Source organism: Aulonocara sp. 'chitande type north' Nkhata Bay, linkage group LG20 (assembly GCF_057382095.1).
Source record: "Aulonocara sp. 'chitande type north' Nkhata Bay isolate Kocher_YH1m ecotype deep benthic linkage group LG20, A_spYH_male_GT1.1, whole genome shotgun sequence".
NCBI classification, from domain to species: domain Eukaryota; kingdom Metazoa; phylum Chordata; class Actinopteri; order Cichliformes; family Cichlidae; genus Aulonocara; species Aulonocara sp. 'chitande type north' Nkhata Bay.
In genome coordinates, this window is record NC_141363.1 from 5,668,370 (window position 1) to 5,692,879 (window position 24,510).

Here is a 24,510-nt window from a genome sequence, read left to right on the forward strand (position 1 = left end):
AAATAGTTTTATCTCTACAGTCGTGTTTGATCCAGCTGTGGGGACTTGACATAACTAACTGGTGTGTATCTATGGATTAGGGCACAGGACTGAGAAATCAGTAGAATTGTGCAGTGTTACCAGAGCCTGTGATTATCTGTATTTTCTTTGGCATTTGAGTCAGCTCCTTCCTCTTGCTTTTAGATATGGCTCCGCTTATACTGACAGAGAACAACCAGGAGTATGCTGCAGTAGTAGGAAAGGAAATCACCATGAACTGCAGTGTTTTCAGCTCTCCACCATCCAGCATCTCTTGGTAAGTAGAGCTGGGTTTGTCTTAACAAGTAAGACAAGCAAGCAAGTTAAAAGCGTCATTAGTAATTTACACTTGCCTGCCTTTTAAAATATAAGAAATAGCCACTTTTACATATTAATGTGGAAGAGTGTAAAGAGAAGCAGTCTAAAGAATGAACCCGAGAGCACTATCACAGCAGTGAGTCATGCTATCACTCCCACACTGCTTCAGGTGTCTGTATGACACGCTGTGATGCTGACACTTATGTCTGGTTAATGAGATAATCATCTTCTGTTCCTTGAAATTGGGCAACATGAATCCCATTTACTATCACTGCTGCTCAAAAGAGAAACAGACAGTCCGAGGCAAGACACAGACGATGCCACAAATGCCAAATATTAAGATAGAACTTGTCATTGTAGAAAACCTGCGCTTCATTTCTAATCAGCAACCCTGTGTGTTGCTTTAATTAAGTAAACTGTGTAGCCCATCTGTTAAAGTTTAGTGGTGGTCTTGGGAGCTTGAAAAACTTCTTCATCCCAAGGATAAAGGAGTGCTTGGAGCTCTACACTGGAGAAATCAAACAGCCACTCCACAAACAACATAGAAGAGCCACCTCCACAGGATGAGACTCACCTGTACATTTACACCTAAAGGACAAAAAATATTTTGAGGATGGCAAAGTTCTCATTTTTGCATCAAGATGGTTTGAAAAAGGAGTAAAGGAGGCCATCTTTGTCTGCTGTGAATGACCATCGTTGACCTACATCAGCCACCTACAACGCAGTCCTTTGAATACTTCAACCCCCACTCACACCTTGTCTCAGGTGACCTCAATAGGTCACATGATAGGATCTAGTTGCCTCCTATTTTTCAAGCCCTTAAAAATAAAACACGGAATAATATATGACATTCTTTAAAGTCGCAAAAGTGAAAACACCAGACGCTTTCAAACTCTGAACTTGCAGCAAATCGGCACCTTTTGATTTGCATTTGAGGTGTTGGATAAGTTGTGTGGAAGCGCCAAGTAAAGTTGAAAACTTTCTCTCCTAGGACCAAAGATGAAAAAGCCATCGAGGGGGAAGGTTTCCTTGCTTTTGAGAGTGGACAATCATTGAAAATCATTAACGCGGAAAAAGGTGACAGCGGGAAATACATCTGCGTTGCGAGTAACATGGAGGGCTCGTCGGCTGTCACTGCTGTGCTGGATGTGAAAGGTATCTCAGCAACATAATTACTGCTTTTTGTAGGCAGGGATATTCGTAGTCGCTGCGCACAAAGGTAAAAAGAAGAAAAGAAGGAATGTATTTCTTTTGAATATTCTGTGCTTTAAGTAGTTTAATAAAGCTAGGCAGTCTCTCTCATATATATATGTTGAATGTATGTTGAAGGAAGTTCCAGCCATAAACAGTCATTTATGAAATCAATGATTTGGCTCAATTTCAGAGACTCACATTGCTATTTAAATCAAGCTGGGCTTGTGAGGATTATTTCACTTGTGTTTTTCCCCCCTGGTTTTTGTGTTATCTTTAGACGCTACAAAAATTGTAGGTCCACCTCAGAACACGCAGGTTGACAGTGGGAAGTTGGCCAAATTGATGTGCAAGACTGAATATGATGCAAGTCTGCAGGACACGTTTGAGCTGGTGTGGAGAAAGGAAAACAAGGAGATCCCACTTTCCTCTGAGAAAAATTCCAGGTAACTGGTTTTGCTTTGATGGTGCTTTTATGCTGATGCTCTTACTGAGTAGAATAATAAATTCATCAATATAAACTTTTATGTGTATCTTGATCGGAGGATGCATTTTGCTGACATATTGTCTGCTCATCTCTATTTATCGTTTAACATGCTACGGTTTTAGTTACAGACATTAGAAAGTTAGGCTGTAGCATCAACCAGTGCACTTACTGGATAATAAAAGGCTAGCATGACTAAATTATGCATGGCGTTAAATTCTCTTTTATTATGCAGCTTTGGTGGAGGGGCCTCTGCTTGAGAGGTGGATTGAAATTACTTACTCTGACAAATCTTCACTTATGTTCAGATACTCTGTGAAAGGTGCCATGCTGGAGATCATGAATGTAAACCTGAGTGATCAGGGAACATATACATGCACTGCTAGAACAAGCCTAGATGAGGACTCTGCCACTGCAGTACTCACTGTACGGGGTAAGATGAATTATGTATGGTTAAATATTTATCGCACATTTTTGGAAATGATTTGGCTTCAAACAGTTAAATAAATATTCTGGTATTTGTTCATTAACACATTTGAGATTCTCTAGATGTTTTAGTTATCACGTTGACGGTTGACGGCTCTTTTGTTCTGCACGGCAGATGTTCCTGATGCTCCGATAAAGTTAGACCTGTCCGAACTTGACAGTCCAAGGAATGTTGTTTTGTCTTGGATATCTGGAAGCGATCATAACAGCACCGTAACAGGTAAAAGTTAATGGGCAAAAAGCAGAAAGCCTGGAAGAAGGTTTTTGTGTATTGTTGTAAATACTTGTTAATAAAGATAGGATAACAAAAAAATGGAACGTGACTGAATACTTTTCATTTATTAGTTACTTTTACATGTAAGACACACCCTAACTGAACAGAGTATTCAATTCAGTTCAATACTATTCATTTACATAGCACCAATTCACAATAAGAGTCACCTCAAGGCACTTCATGCTCTAAAGTAAAGACCCTGCAATGTTAGAACACAACCCCAACCATCAGATGAGAGTCCAATATCATTGTCTAGTTCTGCAGTTCTTTAGCCTCGCCACTGGGAAAAAGAATCGTATAATGCATAATCAGTAAACAAAGCATATAAAATGCATGCACACAGCTGTAGTGCCTCCATAGTGTAGTAGTTTGCACTTTTGCTTGGTAAGAGAAAGGTCACTTGTTTGATTCTAGCTGAAGACACAAAACCCTTTGGTATTGCGTCAGGAACACCTCCAGTGTAGAGCTCTGCCAAATCAAAACATCCAGGGCGATTCGATGTTGCGACCCCTTGTGACAAGGGAGCAACTGAAATTAGCATTCAGGCACACCTGTGCTGTACGTGCATGCACTGACCAGAGCCCGAGTATGCGGACTAAAGCTGCTTCACAGTTGGAAAAAAGTCTGCAGGTTATTATTAAAAACTGAAATTGTTTTTTCGATGCAACTTTCAAGTGATTTACTGCAAATCACTGAGCGTTTTCATGCTTCCCGTGTGAAAAAGAGATTTAGTTGATGCTGTGATCACTTAAACAAGTGAAGAAAGCTGCAAAGCGCTGAGAATCCCAGCAAGGTAGCTTGTCTCTCATTTAGGCTTCAAAAGGGAGGGTGAAATTATTTTTGGTGGTAAGAATTTGTATGGGTTCATCAGTGTTGTGTTATTAATATTCTTAGCTGTGATGGTTGTTACAGTGGGGAAAAAATGGCTGTTTTTTGTGACTGAAATCAGATAAATCTTTTAGAACAAAAAGCATTTTCAATCCCGTGATACTCATCAATAAGTGTTAATATTTAACAAGGATGACAGCATTTTTTCTTAGAAGAATCTTTCATTATAGCCATTTTTACTAGTTTCATTCTTCCTTTCTTTCTTTTTTTGTATCATTTCTAGGTTTTTTGGCACATAATCACCACCTGTTGATCAGGAACAACATAACGCCTTTTTTTTTAACAAAACAAAAAACCCCCAGATTATTTACAAAGTCACCCACAGGCTCATGGGGGCGCTTTCAAAAGACACACAAAACATTAGCAGTAAAAAAACCCTATATACTACATATCTATACAGAGTTTATTTAAGTGCATGCTAATGAACATCATAACCAAAAATATAGGATTGAAAGAAAACTGTAAAGTAATGAACATAATTAGTCTTTAGGAAGATAACAAAATCAGAAGCGCAAAAATATACAATGGACAGGAGGCTTTTAGCTCTTTCTGTGATGTGCCAATTTGTCTTTCTGATCGCTGTTAATGACAGCGTGGTAAAGCGCCTTCTCACTATCCCCTTCAGCTCTGGCCCTAGCGTTAATACCACTGTCAGTTCTTAATTTAATAAATTCAAATTAGAGAAGGTAGCACAACCCTTAATCCTAGAAGTTTCGTGGCACAGAAAGGGTGATAAAAGGGGTTAATATGAATCGTCTATCTGAGAATTCATAATACCACCAGAAATCCTTTTCTCCCTGGTACTTTTTTTCTTACTCACATTGTACTACACTAATGGTCCCTGCCTCCAGGTTCATAATTAGAAATGCATGAGTGGTATTGGTAATCTCATATTGATTGATAATGTTGAATTATTCATTTATCAAGGAAGGGGTAAATCAGCACTCATAGATACTGATCGGCGGTGTAGATAACCTCTCTATATGATATAATCTAAGCAAAAGTATAAAAGCCTAATATATGCTTTTAATAATCAGTGTCATTGTCACAACTGTGTGTGTCCTCTCTCTTTGTGAGCACAGAATTTGTAGTGGAGTATGAAGAGAACCGCTGGGAGCCTGGAAGGTGGAAGGAGCTACAGAGAGTCACCGGTAACCAAGCAACAGCTGAGCTAAAACTATACGGGAACCTTAACTACCAGTTCAGAGTGTATGCTGTTAATGCCATTGGACCCGGACCCCCGAGTGAGCCGACTGAACGACACAAAACACCCCCTGCTGGTGAGACCAGCTCCTATTTATTAAAAATGTCTCTCTGGTTATGTGTAACATGTCAAAGCATGCAAGTTTTAGTATTAAAAATGGCATCTTTTTTATTCTGCAAAAAATGATTTATACAAATGCACACATGTCTCCAAAGCACCCGATAGGAACCCAGAAAACATCAAAATTCAAGGCCATCATCCTCATCAAATGGAAATCAGTTGGGAGGTATGAGAATTGTTTATTCATTTAAATTTAAAAGACTTGTTATCTGTAAGAATTTTCACTAGAAGTTGTTATAGGATTGTAACAATTTCTCTGCACTGTCATATTGTAGCCGCTGTCACCTGTTGAGCGCAACGGCCCAGGCTTTGAGTACAAAGTGAAGTACCGCCAACTCGGGGTGGAAGATAGCTTCACGGAGCACATGGTCAACAGATCTGTGTTTCTCGTGAACAACACGCCCACCTTTGTCCCCTACGAGATTAAAATCCTGAGCAGAAACAGCTACGGCTGGGGGCCAGAGCCTAAGCCTGTTACAGGTTACTCTGGGGAAGATGGTGAGTAGTATGTATTAATATATTTCAGCGTACGATATAATTACCTGCAACTGACTTCATTACAACATACCCCAAAGCTGAACTGGCATATTTGTCTGTTGGTTTTCTTTTAACTCTGAACTTCTCGTGTTATGATTCTTTACCGTGTTCTCAGTTGTCTTTTGGCATTGTCTGCGGGAAAATGTGTCAGGTTAAGTTCTTTTCTTTTTCTCCCCCCCTCCACTTACCCAAGGTTTTAACCCTGTGCAGGTGGTGCAGTAGTGACTTTTCCTTCCTTTTGTAAAAGGAAAAACAAAAAAACACCACTGCTAGCAGGTGGCAGATAACCTTTGTAGAGGAGAGGGATGTCAAATTTCCACTTCTGTCTCAGAAGCTGTTGGGGATTTGATAGATCACGACACGCTTTGCGCTGTAGGCCTACTGAGGCACGAGGGCTGCTTCACTTTCCAGTGTCTGCCGTGCTCCTGTCGTTACAGTAACGCGTAGAGTAGAAAATATTTACAGTGCCATTTTGTGTCTGGTGTGGATTTTCCCCCTGCTTTCAGTAGCTAATTTGCTTCATTTTGCATGTAGCTCAGCATATTTTCTGTGCACTTTCTTGGCTTTTTATACCAGCACCAATGTTTTGACTCATCAATTCATCAAGCAACAGAACACCATTCCTCAGCTTAAAACACTGTATTAATCTAACAGGTTGATGTATTTTGTAACTTTCTGCAACTACAAACATTTTATTTTCAATATGTTGGGAAAAAAGTCGGAATAAAGGTCTGCTGTTCACAGACTTTCTGTGTTTCTCAACTTCCTCCCACCGTCTTTAGTTCCTACTGCGGCACCACGGGACATTGCTGTGGAGGTGATCAACACCACTGTTCTGAGGGTTAGCTGGACCCCAGTTCCGCCTGCCACGGTGCGAGGTCGCCTGGGTGGTTATAATGTAAGTTGTCAGCTTCTCAAACATCTCTGCATTTTCAATTCCAGCAAAGGAACTTCAAACAGCAGCGTGTTTTTCTCGGTATTTGAAAATCCTCCAATGTCTGCTTTCTGAATAGCGCGCTTTTTCTGGTGGAATGATTTTTGTCATTTGGAGGACAAACTCTAAAATGAGATCTCTGCATGTACTCTCATCGTGACAGCACATTTTGAGAGTTTTACTTTTGGTTGGATATAATTTTTAAACATTTTTTAAAAAATTATACCCAAATTTATCATTTAATGAGTTTTAATGCTGTACTTGTGTTGAAAGTTTGAAGGATGCACAGTGGCAAAGTAAAAGAGTGACAAAAAGATGTGTGTGTAAAGGAGCTCTTTCATTATCTTACTGTCCTTCTTGTTGTTTTATATTCCACCCTCTCACAGGTTCACTGGGTGAGGAGAAGAAGTCTCCTGAATCCCGACAAGATTTTAGATTTGAGTCACTCCATGTCCTTTTCTGGAAACAGAAGTCATGTCATTGTGCCAGGACTCGAACCTTTTTCTGAATACAAACTCACTGTTTATGTTTTCAACAAGAAGGGCAATGGACCCAAGAGTGATCCGGTGACCTTTAATACACCAGAGGGAGGTGAGGTGATACTGTGATCACACACGCTAAACAACCCATGCTTCAGGCGTTTATGCACACGTGCTGAAAACTGTACAAACTATGAATTCAGCTTTAAAATGAATTGCATCCTTGTGACAAGATCGGTTTTAGATCAGTGTGTTTTTCATCCCAGTTTTTAAAAAAATGTGTGCTTATCTTACCACTGTTGTTGTTTGTGTAGTTCCAGAGCAAGTTACCGTCCTTACTTCCTCCATCATCCAGAGAGATTCAGTTAGGCTGGAATGGGCACAGCCGCCAAAGTCAAATGGCATCCTCACCAGTTACCTCCTGCAGTACCACCTCAGTATGTAAACACACCACACTTTGTAGACCTTTGAACCTACATGAGGTTTTCCATCATAACAGAGTTGTCTCTGCTGTAACTCAGGGCTTTGTCTGTAGTGTTACAGTGGGCGAAGTGTAAACAGTCGTTCAACAGCAGCGTCGGTAAAGGGGACGCAAGAGAGGAAAAGATTATTAAAGAGAGAAGGAGGTGTAGAGGGGGTGGATATGTGATACTACAGCTTCGATTTACACATATGGAGGTTTAATTTCGATTTAAAAAACATTGTTGCATACACTATCATCTGCACATCACCTTTTCCCTTCTAATCTCGTGTGGCGTCGTCCCAGACAGTAGGTGGCACTGTGTGACACTGAACCCTCCTCCAGTCTGCAACGGCCTAATTGTTTCAAGATACTTTAGCCCGTGGCTTGACACTTTCCTCTGTGTTTCTTATCTCATATCCTCCCAAAAGAAGCATTTAAACCAGTGCTCTATGTGCCTCTTGTGCTATTTTATTTGCATTGATTTTTTTTTGCATTTATCACTCAGAAGCTTTTCTTTTTGCAAAAGAAAAAGAAAAAGCACCTTTATGCTGTAGTACAGTAAGAATGGACAAGTGAGTGAGGGGCTTTCATTACACTCTCTGTTTTCAAAGCCTACACTCTCGTTGGCTGACATTTCTGAAGTCTTTTGTGTAAAATGTGAAGGCAGAGACAGCCCTGTGCCGCCTCCAACAGCACCCACAGAGTCTGGCCAGCTCTTCAATACACTCTGTCCCTCTATTTCTGCCTTTTTTTTTCCCATATCAGATGTAAGACTTTACACAGTTATTCCCACACACTGCAATCTGTGGGTGTGTTTTTTTTTTAGTTGAACTGATTCACCATATCACTTAAATGAAAATTTGGTTCCTATGAATAAACAATATATGTTGCGCTGTATGTGCAGTATCCTTTGGTTTCCTGACAGCACTGTGTGATCTGTTGTCGACAACGTAAAATATCCTGTGCTCTCTACTGCCGCTGCAACCCCCCCCCCCCAAAAAAAACCCAAACATTGTTTTTGCAATGTGGTACAATGGGCTTGGCACATCAGCTCTCACCTGTGGTTCGGTATTGGCACAGTAATGGCATCACTGAGGGAGGTTTCAAAAGAAGTGTTGCTTTCAGCAGTGCACACATACTGTACTTTGATCTATAATGCATATTTGGTGATATGTTGTGCTACTTGTGATTGTAGCTCTTCTGGTTTCCTTCTACTGCTTCCTTATGCATTCTTCCCCCTCATTGTCTTCCTTCCCATCACTTGTTTTTGTAATTTTTTCTTCCTTTTACGCAGAGTTAAAAAAAATCCCTTCATAGTCTCTGCTCGGTTACCACTTCCTATTACTTTTCTCTTTTCTCATCTTCTCCACCTCCTCTTTTCATCCGTGCCCTGCCACTTGTTTACACCCCCCCCCCTCCTCTTGAGCTCTTTATTTCCCTCTTTCATCTTCTCTCTTCTTTCCTCATAATGTATTCCTCCTCAGCTTACCTGTCACAACATGTATCTGCTATATTCACTTCCTTCATGAGACAGCATAAAATCTCTTCATCTCTTCCTTCCCTCGACCGCTGACCCTCATTATAGCCGTGTTACGCTAACCTCCCACACGACCCAGCTGCGATGACTTTTTCTGCATCGATACATCGTAGGCTCGCTCTCAGCACGTGAGCCGACCTGACCATCTTTCTTCTTCGTCTACAGTTAATGAGACTGCACTCGAGGTGATTGATTCCAAAGAGATCAACATTACCGGGGCTGACACCAACCATTGGACACTTCAGGGATTAAAGGGGGACAGCCTTTACCGCTTCGACCTCAGAGCGTGCACTCGAGCAGGTTGTGGGCCTCCACAGGCCGAAGAGAGCCGAACTGATTTTCCAGAGCCAGGTGAGCTAATGAAATGCATTTAACTTGGGTGGTAGTGTGCCTGTTTATTGGATTAATATATGAAAATCCCACAGATAAAACACAGCACTGCTGTGATGTATTCATTCATACAAGGGAGAAACATCATTATTAAGGCCAAAACTACTTTGTATAATTCAAGTGAGTACAGATCAGACTTTGAAGAGGTCATACTGTCATTTTTGTGCATACAAGCTGTGTTTTAAAAGAAGGGATTGTCCTGATAGTGATATTGGACTTAACTGAACTTAGAAACCATCTAAGAAAGATGAGATTGGAAAAAACCTGTGTGTTGAAATATTACTTCCTCTCTAGAGCCTCACTCATCACAGCTTAACCTCTCCAATGAGGAGTGTTTGTCAGACACTGTTTAACAATCTAGCACCAGTTTTTGTTTAGTTCAGCAGAATATAGTAATATTTGTAGTAAAATCCACTTTGAAATCACATCAGAAATTTGTGATATTTTCATGCAAAGCTGAGAACAACTACATTTAAATCATTAAAAAACACAAGGTGTAACAATTTCAAGGTCAGCAATAAAACGAAAGGGCAATTTTACAACATTTTTAGCTCTGTTGTACAAATCCTTCAGTTGAGAATGTCCTTCAAGATACTAAGGTGGGTTTGATGTGCTTGTCTAGGGCAGAAATGTACAAATATGTCTGTGGCTCAAGGACTAATTGGTATTTTGATAGGGGGAAACATGACATTGTAACTAACTAAAAGTGTTAGAAGTCAGATTGTTATTCAGAGCAAATGTTTCTAAAGGGGCTAAAACACTGCTTGAACTCAGATGTATCCAAAACACAATCAGGCAGACCAAAAGAGACCACACCATCAGAGGATCAATACACGACGCTTTGTTCACTGAGAAAATGAGAATTAATACATTTGCTAACTAAAGAAAGCGAGACCCCTATCAGAAAAGTCCTATCAAAAACATCTGTCTTGTTGTGGTCTTAGTGGATCATTAATGCGTCTCTAAACCAATTCTCAGGAGGGGAAACGAAGCCAAATACTTGGGGTGGGCTAAGATGTGCCAGCACTGCACAGAGGATGACTGGAAACAAATCCTATTTGCTAATGAATCCCACTTCAATCAGAAATGTGTATGTATGAAGAGAAGAGAGGATGAAAAAGCAGTTTATCAAACCCGCACCTGCATTGCATCAACTCCAGATGACGTAGCACTCCAGCATGACATGCTGTACTCTGTGGTTTGCATCTTTGTGGAGAAGGCTTCATACCACTGAAGGATAATGAGCCCAACACAACTCAAAGCTTTGTAGAACTACTTGAATACTAAAAGAAGCTCAAAAGCCATGGAGCATCGAATCATACCAGGTTATCAGGCTTTGCACCAGCTTGTCCATTCCAGCTCAAGTGCACAATGCCATTAAAGCAAAAGCTGGGCAGAGCATTGAGTATATTACAGAATTCTAGAATTTATGTACATGTTTTGAAGATTAAACTTTTTACCCAAATTTATAAGCTCATATCATTTTTTAATGAGAAAAGCGAAGCAAATGCAAAATAGAAGTATCTTCACAAGCCCCCTCAGACTGTAAATTATATATATAAGATGAGGGAGCTACTGTAACCGAAACGGGCAAATTAAGTGTCAAGCTGCTGCCTTAAAAAGCTCGGTGAAATTGCCTCCCTAATGTCCTTGTAAATGCTTTCCGCAGTTTGCATATAAAAAGGTACATCTCCAGTTTTCGTGTGACAGCGGCTGTGAATATTCAACAAACCTGCGAGCAGAGGATCCGAGTGAACCTCCGAGTCTGCGGTTTAGTCTTGAGCCAGTTAGAGTTTAAAAGCAAAACGACGATTTGGAAATTTTGAAAGGATACGCTGAGCATATTGAGTGCAGCTCATTTAAAACCGGAGCGCTGTGGTTCCTCTTTTTGACTTTGTTTTGAAGTCTGGCGACGGACGTGTGCAAATATTTTATGCTTTAAAGACTCTTTTAAATAAAGCGATGTGAGAAATTACAATAATGTGATTAAAGAGACTGTAAGTGAAAGCAGGAATTAAGCTGGTGCCACTTTGCTAACTAAGAAATGCCTGCACCCTCACAAAAGTCTTAGAATTAAGGGCTAACTTGACTCATGTTATACCAAATGAATTTATCAGAGGAGCCAGAAGTTGTAGACTTGGAGCAGATCACTTGCTTAGCCTTGATGTCAGGTAGAAGCAAATCAGTCACATGAGAGCATAATAAAGCTTATATTTGACAAAAAATGCTCACTAATTCACAAATAACTACACAGATGGTGGTGGCTTTAATTTATATCTTGAATAAAATCCTCTCCACGAGCTCCTCCTTCTAGTGCTTAGCATCCATTTGCTGGCTCTGCATATTTTGATAAAAGTTATTCAGTCTTCCTGAGCTTTTATGCTTCCTTTGAGAAGCTCTGCATCTTGTAGGTGGATGTCCGGCCCGAGAGCCATTAGATGCATTGTTTGTGAATATGGTTGAGTAGAGGCTCGATGCGGAGATAAAATAGCTCTGTTTGAGAGAGCTGTCCTCGGGGCACGTTAGTCACAATGCAGTGGAGGAGATTTATGGAGACCAACAGCACAGAGCAGGGGCAGAGTGAATTTAGAGACGTTAACGGGGAGTGATGGAGTGACAGCAGGGCAAAAAAGAAAGATGAATGCACGGGAGCTAGTGAGGTCAGGCGCTGAAGTAGTCCTTTTATAGTTCACTTTTTTGACTGAATAAGCTTTTAATGCCTCTCACCATTTAGCTAGGATAAACAGCTGCCTGCCTTGAAAATATTCTGGACAAATCACAGAGTGACATGTCTGAACTACAACAATTACGCAGACCCGTGCATGCGTCCACATGTCTGTGCTTGAAAAGTTTGCAATGCCAGTGAGTTTCTGGAGGGCAAGCCAAAAAAAGGGGGGAAAAAAGGGTAAAAGAATGTGTTGAAACATGAGAAACACGAGCAGGAAAAAAAACGGGAGAAAAAAACAAAGCTAACAGCCACAGAGAACAGCGTGGCACACAGTAGGAGAAATATCTATTTTTCTCCATCAGGTCTCAGGAGATAACAAAGGAGCAAAGATAAAGCAGGCTGCAAACTTGACAAAAAGCACAGAGGAGCACATGCCTCAAAAGTCACACAAAAATAACCAGTTTCTCTGGAGATTAAATTATTGCTCCCCGACACAGCACTTGAACACCTAAGTTGTTATCGGCAACAAATTTGCTAATGGCTCGAACGCATCTATTTATTTACTTTGAGTTTCTTTCGAAAAACACTCACAGTCTGAACTTATACCTCGGATATCTATGTACACCCCCCCCCCCGGCTATCCAGTGTTCAGTCTGCAGATTTTCTTGTTATTTAAACTTTTGCTTGCATGCTGCGCTCTGTTTTTGGATCCTGGATATTTTAATGTAAGCTCAGGTAGCGGCACACTTAATTCGCACCAAATGATGTGAGAGATAATACATTCAGGAATTCACCGCATTCACAAATGAGGTAATATGTGTGCCACAGGTAAAGATACCTTTTTTCCTCCCCAGTTAGAAATTCAAACCTTGTTTAAATTCATATAACTATGAATAATGTAAACATGCAGGGCTGGTTCTAGCTGTTTGGTGGGCCCAATGCAAGATGTGTGTGTGTGTGTGGGGGGGGTAAATCTAAATTCAACGATCTCCGGTTGACCGAGAAAATGATAATAAAAGGTAAACTGTGAGGCTCCAGGTGCTGCATTTTAATCAGAAAAATTATTGTTATTCTTTTAAATTTAAGAAACGAAATTCTTCAACATGAGAAAACAATAAAACAATAAGTAAATAAACTGGGCTGTGGTCCAGATAAACACAAACTAAATGAAACCATTACTTGGAATGAAAATGTAACCAGCGTTCTTGCAAATGTGCGGACGGCAACACAAGATGAAAACAAAATAGCATATTAAAATGCAATAAACGAGCATCTGTTTTGAAGTGCAAGTAGTAAAACCAGAGGCAGAGCAGTGTTTATGTTGCAGTTTAAAAGGAACCGCGTGTAACTGTGAACACAGCCTTTATCATCCACAACATGTCTGCTTGCTGACATTTTTTTAGCAAGGCGGCTCAAACACTAGCTCCCCTTTCCACCTCACAAGCGAATCTACATTGTTAACAAATGCCTTACCTTTACCCTGTACACATTACTCATCTTCATTTCCCTCCTTTTTAAATTTTTGGGCTCAAGCTGAATCGGGATAAACCCTTTCGATGCCATTCAGCAATCACTGTTATTCTCCTGCTGAGGTGATGTGCGGCTGTCGACTATCCCATCATACATGCCGACACATCACTCATTACCTGACGGCTGATGATGAGGAGTTTGAATTACCCCACAAACACAAGGCGCAGCTTCGTTTTCTTTGTAGCTTAGTTTGAGGTTATATCCTACATTTAATACTTTATTGCTTCACTAAACACATGAAGAGTTTAGCTGGCTATAAATAAAGACAGGTCATTTTAATTGAGGCTGAGCATCTGCATCTGTGTATTCCATATATTTAAAGAAACAGCTCTGAAATAAACAATGCAGCATTTCAGACATAAAAGGGTGAAAAATGTCAAAATTGTTAAATAACCTCAATTAACCAATAACTATATTGCTAGCTATAATTATATACTTTGCTGGTATTGTTGCTGGTGCTTTTCACCTCTCCAGATGTTATCCTCTTCTCTGTTCTCCATGGAAACACCTCTGTAGCACATGTTTAGCTTCATCGTATGAAGACCAGCCCTCAATATAAGGGACTAAATTATAACACTGGTTATTACCAAAATATTTTTTTATGTTTGTATGTGCAAGCTCTTTGTTTAAAATGACGAATTAGAGAAACCAGATCAAATTTAGACAAAAAACAGGAATTCAGTCATTTTTAAAAAACGAAAAATATTTGTGTTTTCTTGTTTTTATTTGCTATATATGCACGTATCATCACTAGAATAAGGTTATTAGTAATTTTCCGTAGGTAACTGTCAGAAAAAAAACATAGGTGTCATCTTTTGGTTGCACAGTGCCCTCTAGTGGTGCAGATGTCAACCAGACTTCAAATCCAAACAGCACTTGATGCAGCTACACACACAGAGCTTGTATATGTTTGTGAGAATGCACTTTTGTTCTCCGGTGGCCCTGCAAATGTGTCAGCATGTGTTTGTGTGCCTGGTCTATAAACCTTAAAGCGGGATTTTCATAAACATGTAATCTTCTGCTTCTTCGATTTCTTTTTATCCCTCTGAAGATTTGTCCCAGACTCCAGCTGTGGCCCCTGCTCAGAGCAGTATGTATCACCGCCTGCAGCTGGTGTAGCTAGCCAACATAGAAGTGGTGGTAGAGACAGACGAGGTTGTAGGCGTGTTGGTGTAGCAAGTAGCTTTCCATAGCCTCAGCAAAAACATGTCCTTTATAGTTGTACAAATATAATTTGGGTGAGTCCTGTATACCACTTCGGGAGAGACAGAAAGACATTTCTTTGTGCAAATCATTTGCCGGAAAGTGACAGTTGTGGTTTAAATTTGCAAGTCAGATTTATTGTTGTGCTGCAGTTACAGGGTGTCTACCGCGGTATAAGTTGCGCTGTGCTTGTGCAGTTACTGCCATTAATGCAGTTTTCCCAGTCGCTCTAACAAATTCCGCCTTTATGTAGTCTCGCTTGTTGCACAATATATTAGACTTGACAGCTTTTGTAGAAGGAATCTAACATCTGAGGTTTCTCTTTCATTCCAGGCTACAACTGCTCTCTCTCTGTTCCCAGCTCTATCTCAGGCAATTCTACTCATCCTCCTTTAGGTATATAGCTCACACTCACACATGCGCAGCCAATATTAAGCCTGTGAGCTCGTCTTGATGTACTTGAACTTTCAAGTAACAACAGTATTCGAGGCATGGAGTTGTTTCAATCTGCTCTGATATCTACTCGTGGTGGTGGGGGGTGCGCCACGAAATGCCAGCTTTATTTAACGTAGAGGGAAAACTAGATGTCACTCCCGCCCACGATCTATATATCTACCCTTTATGAGCCCAAATCCAACTCCACTCAATTAAGTCTGGGGCCGGGAAATGCCTTTTGAACTGTCTTTTTGAAGGGTTTCTGCTAGACGGATTGTTCTCAAGCTGCAGGGGATCCTATTTGCCTCTGCTAATCCTCTTTTCCTGCCTTCTCTCTCCTTTTCTCTCTGCCTGTCTGTGTTTTCCTTTCCTCCTTATTTACTTCCCCCTATTTCTTCTTTCTTTATCAGTTCCAGCCCTGTTGAACATAAGCTCTTACGTGAGTGACACCTTTGCCAAAATCAGCTGGACTGCCAGAGAAGAGCAGAGGAGCTTGCAGCTTTATGTGGCTTATATGAATAACCGTAAGCTACTTTTCCTGTCCCCGCCTTGCTAAAAATTGATAGGAATTTAAGGTTGTATCATGTTCAGGTACACCTAGGGATGTTTTATATTAACACCTAAAAAATATAGCGTAAGCCTCCTTGGTTGCTTCAATCCCTTCCCTTTAAAAATGGATTCAGATGTGTTTAAGTTATATTTAGTGTAACCATAATACTGGAGAACCATTTATTAGTCGCCAACAGCACATCCTCTTCTGCTAATACAGACTTGCTGCTTGTGCACTTCCTGTGCTTGGCTGTGTAGGTGATGGGAACTGGCGGATTTCAGAGGCTGTAAACGCTTCTCAAAGTTTCCACATAATTGACGGGCTCGAACCGGGGACGGTGTACACTGTGCGCCTCATGGCTAAGAGGCTGCTCGATAACGCTAGTATTTTCGAAGACGTTATCGAGACACGCACCAAAGGTGAGAGAAGCAAAGACTGTCAGCGTCAGTAGATTTTAGTGATAACAACACCAGCATATCATTATCAAACTGACTGAGTGAGTGACTGACTGTGCTGAACGTGTGAATTTATTCATTTCTTTCTTATGAATCCATGCACATTTGCTTTTGTCTTCTTCCTGTCTAACATCTGAGTAAAGAGTCAGTGTGACATCAAACCTGAGCTCATCACATTTTTTTTTCAATCAAAGATCAAGTTGTTTAAGAGTGCTCGAGTGGTTGGGCCCACCTAATAGAGTCGGTGTGTAAAGCTGGTTCTTGAGCTCTCTTTCACTTGTTTTCAGGTGCTGCAAGTCAGCAGAGCAGCTTTTCAACCCACGGCTGGATGATTGGGACCATGTGCGCTGTGGCACTGCTCACCCTTGTTGTGGTCATTGCCTGCTTTCTGCGGAAAAACAAAGGTGGCAAGTATGCAGGTACGCCATCGCCACAGCGACAAGAAAATCTCGCCATGGAAAAAGGTCAGTTAGTCCTTAGCCAGGGTTGAGTCCCCTAAGTCATTTTGAGCTAAAATTGAAATCCTAAAACTACTACCAATTTATCAGGATGATGCTTTTTTTATAACTTGGGCCTCAACCCTGAGCTCAAACCTGTTTATGCATGTGGGTCACCTTTGCACAGCAGCTACAAGCTGCAAACAATTGGTGCGGCCGTGTTAGTTGTCTTAGTACCGCTGATTTCATACTTGTCAAGACAGACAAGCGGGAATCAGCTGCCTTTGTTGCACTCCTCTCACCTGCTCACCTGAGGAGACCTTCCGAGCTCTTCCATCTCACTATTGTGCTGCCATGTATCAGAGTCAAATTCAGTCTCACAATGGGCCTGCCTGCAAAGTGTCTGTTCACTCTGTTTCTTTCCTCTGAACCTTTATGCTTCCCCATCTTCTGCCTACTCCACTTCTTTGCCTGCTGTAGCTGTAGACAAAAAGTACTGAATTTTTCATCAGCTCCTTTGGATTCCCCCCTTTTGCCCATCCAGTTCTTTTCAAGGAACCCCTCTTTTAGCTTTCTCAAACGCAACTGGTCTTTTCAAAGTGTTGTTTGCACAAAGAGCTGACATCTAGCACTTTGTGCTAGACACGCAGAAGAGAGGGTTTCCATGTAAAGACTTAATGTAATGTTTACACAGATTTAGCTGTTCTCAGATGCTTTTGGTCATGACTTCTCAATTTCTAATCTTACAGTGTTGAGATTGCGTATCGCTAAGTGGATCTTTTAAGCTTAGATATGTCCAGTTTTGACATTTCTGCAGTTTCCAGAAATACTGCTGTTTGAGTTATTTTCCCTTTGTAGGATGGTAAAGACAAGATCTTCTAAAATAAATCTGAATCTGGAGACTTATGGATGCACACACGAGTAAAATGTGATTGCATCTTTGTGTGAAAGTGCTGCACTAACAATGGTGCTGAAGTGCCTGTCTTGCCCTCTCTGCAGTGAAAGAAAAGGAAGAGCCCCACTCTGACACGGAGTCACAGAAAATGAATGATGACACCTTCTGTGACTACAGGTGAGCTATACCCCTTTTCTGCACGCTGCAGTACCAAAGATTGATGAGAAATATCTATTTTTTATTATCTCAAAAATCACTATGCTGTAATTAATATGTTGTGCATATGTTAAATGTTTTCTGGCTGAAAAATAATTTTTTTGTCATGTATCACTGTGATGTCTTTCCCTCCCAACCTAAAAGCAAACCACGCATTCATGAGCTTTACCAGGATGAACCTAGAAGCCAGTGCTCTCGTCATTTAATGGGCTAGGTAATCACACGGTGTAGTTAAAAGTAGTGGTTAACACACAGCACAAGCTTTGTTCCCTTTTAGTTGGAATTATGTTCTTTTACTCCTGATGACGTGCATGTGTCTGTTCTGCAAAGTGCTTAAGTCACGTAGTTGCTTTAGGCATCAGTAGGCCATTTGTGTGCTAGTCTGTGTATGCTTTTATATAGACATTAATATTTTTTTTTGGGGGGGGGGGGATATTTGTGCACTGCTTGCCTCCTTTTGTGTGTGCGTTTGAGTGTTTTATTGGTGTTTTTTTTTTTTAACTTGCTGTCATTCTATGTAACGCAACTTACTGCATATATTTCTTTGAGATAAATGCTGCAAATTTTAGTCAAAAGGTCTAAATATTACAATTATTCCATAGACTTCTAATGTCCATAGTTTTTGCCCTCCCTTATGAAAATTCTCAGGTAAAAAGTTAACAAACACCCTTGACTGCAGCTGGGGCAGGCTGGAGGCATCAACAAACCTCGAAATGCATTTGTTTACTTGGCATTTGCACGGCTTCAAAATCCAACAGAGAAAAGATTTATAGATATGATCAGTCTTTAAAAGATCTTTTTCAGACAACAGCTCTGATACCAGCTATTTAAACTGTTTTTTTTTTTTGGTAAATCTAGACAACAATTAAACTGTGATTTCACTGCAGTCTCACACTACTGACATGAGCCTGTGTTACTGACAAAGTTCTCCTTTCAAATACAGTTGTGTTGCGTAAAAAGTTAGACATTTGCAGTCGGCCGCATAGTGAAAGACACGCCATACTGTTAAGACTGGATTCCACTTAGAAACAGGAAGCTCGTTTAGTTTGCAAGTCTTGTTCTCTTTCATGCTTCTTGTTTTTACAAAAGGAAGTTTTAATTTCAGTTTAGCTTTAAGTCTTAGACCCACTAATAGTTCTTCCTGTTTAAAGGGAGTTCTTCCTTCCCACTGTTGCCAAGTGCTTGCTCATATGTATATATAAAATAGTTTAGCAAACTTTAACATGGAAAGATGACTTTAGGCATAATAAAGGTTATTGAAACATAACTAGTTCCTGTCTGTAGTGCCTCAGCTTACTTGGGAACTTAATAGATGCAGATTTACTTAAATAATTTTAAGTAGTTTTAAAAAAGAGGAAGCTCCTACTGCACACGCACAGATTCTGGATACACGATAATTGCTGATGGAAAATATACGGTGAAAAACCAGGCCTTTGAGCCCGAGGCAGGCAGCTGTTGTACTTTATAATAGCTGTTGAATTTCCATTGTTTGCATTGTTTAGCTGCTACGGTGATAATTTTGGGGAATCGAGCGAATCCTATTTTGCTTGACAGCATTGCGGCAACTGTGTGACAATGGTGTGTTTGTTTGTGCAGAAAGCACCTAAAATAGCCTCTTCTGCCTGCTTTGATTCTTCTCGTCATCGTATTATTCAGAACATGATTACTCACAATTGTGTGGTTGCTGCCAATTGCGTTCCTGTGCTTCTTGCCAAGACTGTAATTCTGTTAAACAGGAAAGAATGGATTGTCCAGTGTCCATGACCCTGTTTTTGTATTACGGACCACAGTTACTTTGTGGCTCAGATTTGCTTGATGTCGCAATTGTGATAAAAAGTGCCAATGGGAGTGAAAAGTGTTGCAGGAAATCTACTAAATGAACAGATGCAGTCGGTTCGTTTCAGTAATGAAAACAAATTAGCAAGAGACGTGTAAATTAGCAGGTCAAAAATGAGCGGACCTGATGATAGAGCAAGAAATTGACTAAGAAAAAATGCCATCCATGCGTTTCCTGAGAAAGCTGTTCGTTCTGGAGCAAGGGGAAACGCCTGTGGGGTCTCAGAGGCTGTGGCAGCTGTTCTCTTGGTAAATCCAATCGCTCAGTCGGAGTGTTTATCCAGAGTAGGCATCCCTGTTTTGTTTTTTGTTTTTTCGTGCATGCCGTGTGAAGCTGCAGCTATTTATTAAGTCAAATCAAGGAATCTTACTCTCAGCCAGCTGTGGGAACAATCACTTTCTGTAAGATTACAGTTAAAATTACAAGGACATATTCTAACCTGCTCCAGGTCTGAGCATCTAGAGACATTTTTGATACTATCCATCCATTTATTTATTTTTAACCCAGTGCTGTCAAACTCAATTTACAACGTGCGCCACATATGGGACCCACTTATGATAAATGTGTAAATTTACAGAAAACTATGTTACTCCATTTCCACAGCTGGCCTGTAATTATAAAAATTATAAAATATAAAGTTTTCATTAATTCACAGAAAATTCATTATAAAAACGAGTAAAAATTCATTTTACTGTAATAGTAGGAAAACAAGAACGTCCCTGTTATTTCAGTGTTTATCTGTTAGTGTTTGGTGTAAGGGAGCAGTCTTTGTCAGGAAACACTGTAAAACTTAAAACTGTAAAAAATATACTTAAAAGTGCTAAATCTATGCACTCCTTCACATTTTCTAAAGCTCTTTAACATGCTGGATTGGAGACTTTGGTGGGCCGATTCTGGCTCCCGGGCCTTATGTTTAACAGCCCTGGTTCACCTGCTATCCAGTTCATGGGAGACTGGGGCCTTTCTTGGCCATCATAGGGCAAGAGACAAGGTATGCAGTGGACACGTCACCTCTATTACAGGGTCAGTATAAACAGTTGTAAAGGTACCTGGCACATATGCGTTTTTAAAATTTAATTAAATTTCTTTTTTTTTTCCTGGATAGCTGTTCTCCTCCTGATGCTCCACATGAAGTTCTGCTCTGTTGAATCAAAGTAGCAGTATTACTGACGACCACAAATATGTTGGGGCACAGCTCCAAATAATCACGGTGAAGTGGTAGAGGACAGAGCCAAAGCTTTGGCACAGCACTCACAGCTTTGGGCCATCCACCAGTCCTATTTATATGCTCATTCTCATAACTTCTCCCCCTGACTTTCCAAATAAATTAACACTCTTAGCAGCAACTATCGCAGCCAAATCAGCTGCCAGATAAGAAATGGTGCAACGTGCAGTAAACTGCTAGCCACAAACTTTAATAAATCACATTTGTGTGATTCTGTACTCTGAAGATTTTGTATTCTGAAAGAGAAACGCTCACACAGTGAGGGCAAGCAAGAAATAACTGTGTCCACACCCTCTGAGTGACTCATTTCTAGTAGTTTTGCGACTGTATTATGCATTAATTGGCTCAATATAGGTTACATGTATTCATTTAGGGCTGCATGCTTTAAAAAAAAAGAAAAAATGAAGTGGTGGCTACGATTCTGCATAGGTGCTGCAAGACTTCCAGGCATCCTTTTGGTAAAGTACTATTTTCTGCAAGGTTGATGAAATGGTAGAGAAAGTCTCAAGAATGTGCCCAAGTTTTTTTTTTTTCTTTTTTTCCACATGTGAAGAACTGGCAAAAAACGGAGAATGCTGTGATATTGAATTTCTTTCTGACAAACTTTATTTCGGAGCTCACAGGGCAGGAGAAACCCTGGTGTTTGTTTGTGAGCCAGTGCAGATGCTTTGCTGCAACTATCTGTTTAGAATGCTTCTCATGGTTAGTTTCATGAGTCTGTTCTGACTACTGTCCCCCAGAGTGCCCTTAGCCTTACTATGATGTTGTTTTCCTGGCTTTAGAGCTGGATTCAGGGCTCTGTAGTGCCCTTTGAATCTCTAAAGGCAATAGACCACCCACCGGTATGCCACGTGTCTGGGGAGCTGACAAGTGGTAATTATGCTTCAGATGATTTCTCTTTGTAGACAGCCCTCTATTGCTTTGCCCCTCTGTCCACTGCAAGAACAGCAGGTGTCATGGCTGGAGCAGGCCGTTAGCCAAGCGTGTGATGCAATTTTTTCCTCAGCCGGTTTATGTGTTTCTTTTTCTTTTTTTCCCCTTCCTAGTCTGGTGAAAGCTCTCATGTTCTCATACTGCTCATATTTTTATGTGCAATTTGGGAGAAGGCAGCAGATGCAGGGAAGTTATTTCTCCAGACACCTTGAAACTAGAATACAAACAACTTCAGCTTCACGATCGGGAAAAATACACCTTGCACCTGAAGTTTTGCTGCCCCCACTCTACCCAACCCCAAAAAACCAAGTCAACATAGGTCAACAGGAAGACAAATTTAATTACCTCCCCCCCCCCCTTTCCACCTGTAGCTTTTGAGTGAGGGGCTCAAAAGCACTCAGCCCCATTTTATCATGGCATTCAAAGTCACTGTGGGCGGGCTGCAGCGGCGGTGGCATTCCACTGCTGTTAGATAACAGCCACTTATCTGCAGCACTCTAGAGTCGTCAGAGAAAGAAGGTTTGATAAGGGCTGAAATGTGGACCTTATGTGGCTTGCATTGTAAACGGCCTCATGAAAACGGGCAGATAAGATTTGTTATTAAAAAATCCCTGCGAAGGAGAGCCATTTTAAAATCTCAGCTTGAACCGGGTCTCTGTGCTAAAATCCTGCTCAAAATGTTGAGCTTTTGTTTGACACAGGTGTCAACTGCAATATGCCTCAAATGGCGCTATCATGCATGTGCCACCTGAGCAACGCAGACGCTCTGTGTTATGAATACAAAGAGAGAGAGAGCGGGCGCGCGCGCGCGTGAGAGAGGGATAGAGGTGTTGCCAAACACTGATCGTTTAGAGAATTTGAAAAGAAAGACAGGGAGGAAAAATATCCTCAGTGCTTTGAGGTGACCCCCACGTCTTGTAGCAAGACACCTGCAAGTTGGCCAGTCGCCCAGCCTTAAATTGGCATCTAATCTCCTCAGCCGGAGTGTGGGCCCATGGGAATACTACGAATGACAGGCTGTTTGTCTGGGATTGCATATGCCCCACCTCCACTCCTCTCTTCCTTCTCCCTTTCTCAGCCTTTACCCTCCACTCCGCCCTCCACCCCAATACACAAACACACACACACACCTCCCTCTCGGCTTCTTTCTCACTGCTCTCTGGCAATTTCCATTGCTGGCTCTAAAGAGATTTGAAATTGCCTTCGGTCCTGAAGCCCTGGCAATTAGCAATTAGTGAAGTGATTGTACCAACCCGTTCCTGCCTCCCTTGTGCTCCCTTTCCTGCTGTGCAGCCGCTGGATCCACCCCTGCCTACTGCCTCTAGTGATGTATTGAAACCATAAGAACTTGCTTCATGAGCCCGTGTTTCTCTTAGCAAGTATTTGGCAGGCTATATGTGCTGATTATTCTCTGTTTGCTGGTGTTTGTGTGTGTAGCTTTTAATTTCGTGTGAAATACATAGTGTGCAGTGTGCTCGTGTCAAAGACGGCCTCTTAAGGCGACATGTTTTGCGCTCAAAACTGTTTGATGTGCTATACCACGAGTTTATTTTACCCACTGCACCGCTGACCTCAGCCATCCTTCTCTGTTCTTCTTAATGACAGCGACAGCGATGAAAAGCCACTGAAGGGCGGTAGCCTGTGTTCCCTGAAAGGAGATGATGCAACTGGGGACAGTGTCAGCAGATACACCCTAGGCGACTATGCAGACGGTGGAAGAGAGTTCAATGAGGACGGCTCATTTATTGGGGAGTACTCTGGACACAGGCATAGAGGCTCTGTTAGCGAGCCCAACGGACCCAGTCTTGTGAACGTATAAAAGCCGAGCTCCAACTGAACTGACTTCTACTTGAGATCCTTTCAGGATACTTTTTCATTCAGATTCCCAACATTCAGTAAAGCTCAAACACCCAAATAAGGGAACTGACTCAAGCAAAAAAAAAAAGCGGGTAGAAGTTTTGCCCACAGCCTTTAATGGTAAGAAAAAAGGGGGGAAAGTGTGTTTTTGTACATCCTGTATGAAAAGTGATTAATGTAAGATTTTAAAGTTTGATAATTTTATTAATGATGAAGTGTTTTTAACCTTTCAGCCACAGTTTTACATCTACATTGTTAATTTTTTTTTGTTTTTTACTGTAACAAAGGCATAAGATAAATCACTTTCCACAGAGTAAGTGTGCATTTAAACGTCAAAACATTTTTTTACACAGCAGATGAAACTAACACATACAGTAGATATGCTTATGTGTTTGCAGCATGTTTACATATTCATGCCGTATAGTTCAACGCAGGGTGTCATATTTATTGAAGACAGAATCACTCTTATGATTACAATACTGTTCTTTTACTGTACAGTTTGGTTGTTAATATGCAAATGTCAAAGTTGATCATTTGTAATTTTTTTATAATCAAAATGTTGATGTTCTTTTTGTGTCAATATATCAAACGTGTGCTTTCTTGCTTTTACATATCAAACAGACAAATGTTTCAGCAGCATTTATTAGTTTTTAGAAAGACAGATGAGTTATCTTCTTGCATTTGCAGTGGAGTGCAATCATGAAAAAAAAAAAAGGTTTCACCTCAAGCCCTCAGCACTCACAACAATTTGTCATAAACCTATTTGTAATTTTTTGGGACTTTTTCAGTTATGTGCCTTAAATATCCAGGATATAACAGGATGAATCACTCTACATCCTCGAAGAATTACCGGGAAGCAAGACTTTTTTTTTCCTGTCAAATTCTTAATGTCGGGTACGTTCTCTTCTTTTTCCACTTGGTGACTCATCAGCATCAGTTCATTTTT

The 24,510-nt window shown here is 40.8% G+C and overlaps 1 protein-coding gene across 6 annotated transcripts in view; it reads left to right on the forward strand.

The window, feature by feature from the left end:
- chl1a (cell adhesion molecule L1-like a) overlaps positions 1-23,725 on the forward strand; it is a 47,928-nt gene extending 24,203 nt beyond the window's left edge. Inside the window, exons 12-30 of one of the 6 annotated variants that reach the window (XM_086276585.1) lie at positions 184-295; positions 1,328-1,491; positions 1,808-1,973; positions 2,320-2,444; positions 2,613-2,717; positions 4,742-4,939; positions 5,079-5,149; positions 5,259-5,481; positions 6,303-6,418; positions 6,841-7,045; positions 7,248-7,370; positions 9,099-9,284; positions 14,573-14,611; positions 15,058-15,120; positions 15,570-15,683; positions 15,967-16,128; positions 16,452-16,628; positions 17,601-17,673; positions 23,313-23,725. In XM_086276585.1, the coding sequence (XP_086132711.1) occupies positions 184-295; positions 1,328-1,491; positions 1,808-1,973; positions 2,320-2,444; positions 2,613-2,717; positions 4,742-4,939; positions 5,079-5,149; positions 5,259-5,481; positions 6,303-6,418; positions 6,841-7,045; positions 7,248-7,370; positions 9,099-9,284; positions 14,573-14,611; positions 15,058-15,120; positions 15,570-15,683; positions 15,967-16,128; positions 16,452-16,628; positions 17,601-17,673; positions 23,313-23,526 (2,636 nt within the window). In that variant the 3' untranslated portion in view covers positions 23,527-23,725. The remainder of the gene's footprint in view (positions 1-183; positions 296-1,327; positions 1,492-1,807; positions 1,974-2,319; positions 2,445-2,612; positions 2,718-4,741; positions 4,940-5,078; positions 5,150-5,258; positions 5,482-6,302; positions 6,419-6,840; positions 7,046-7,247; positions 7,371-9,098; positions 9,285-14,572; positions 14,612-15,057; positions 15,121-15,569; positions 15,684-15,966; positions 16,129-16,451; positions 16,629-17,600; positions 17,674-23,312) is intronic. The other 5 variants (XM_086276587.1, XM_086276588.1, XM_086276589.1 and 2 more) reach the window with 5 other exon arrangements.
- The last annotated feature ends 785 nt before the right edge of the window (positions 23,726-24,510 follow it).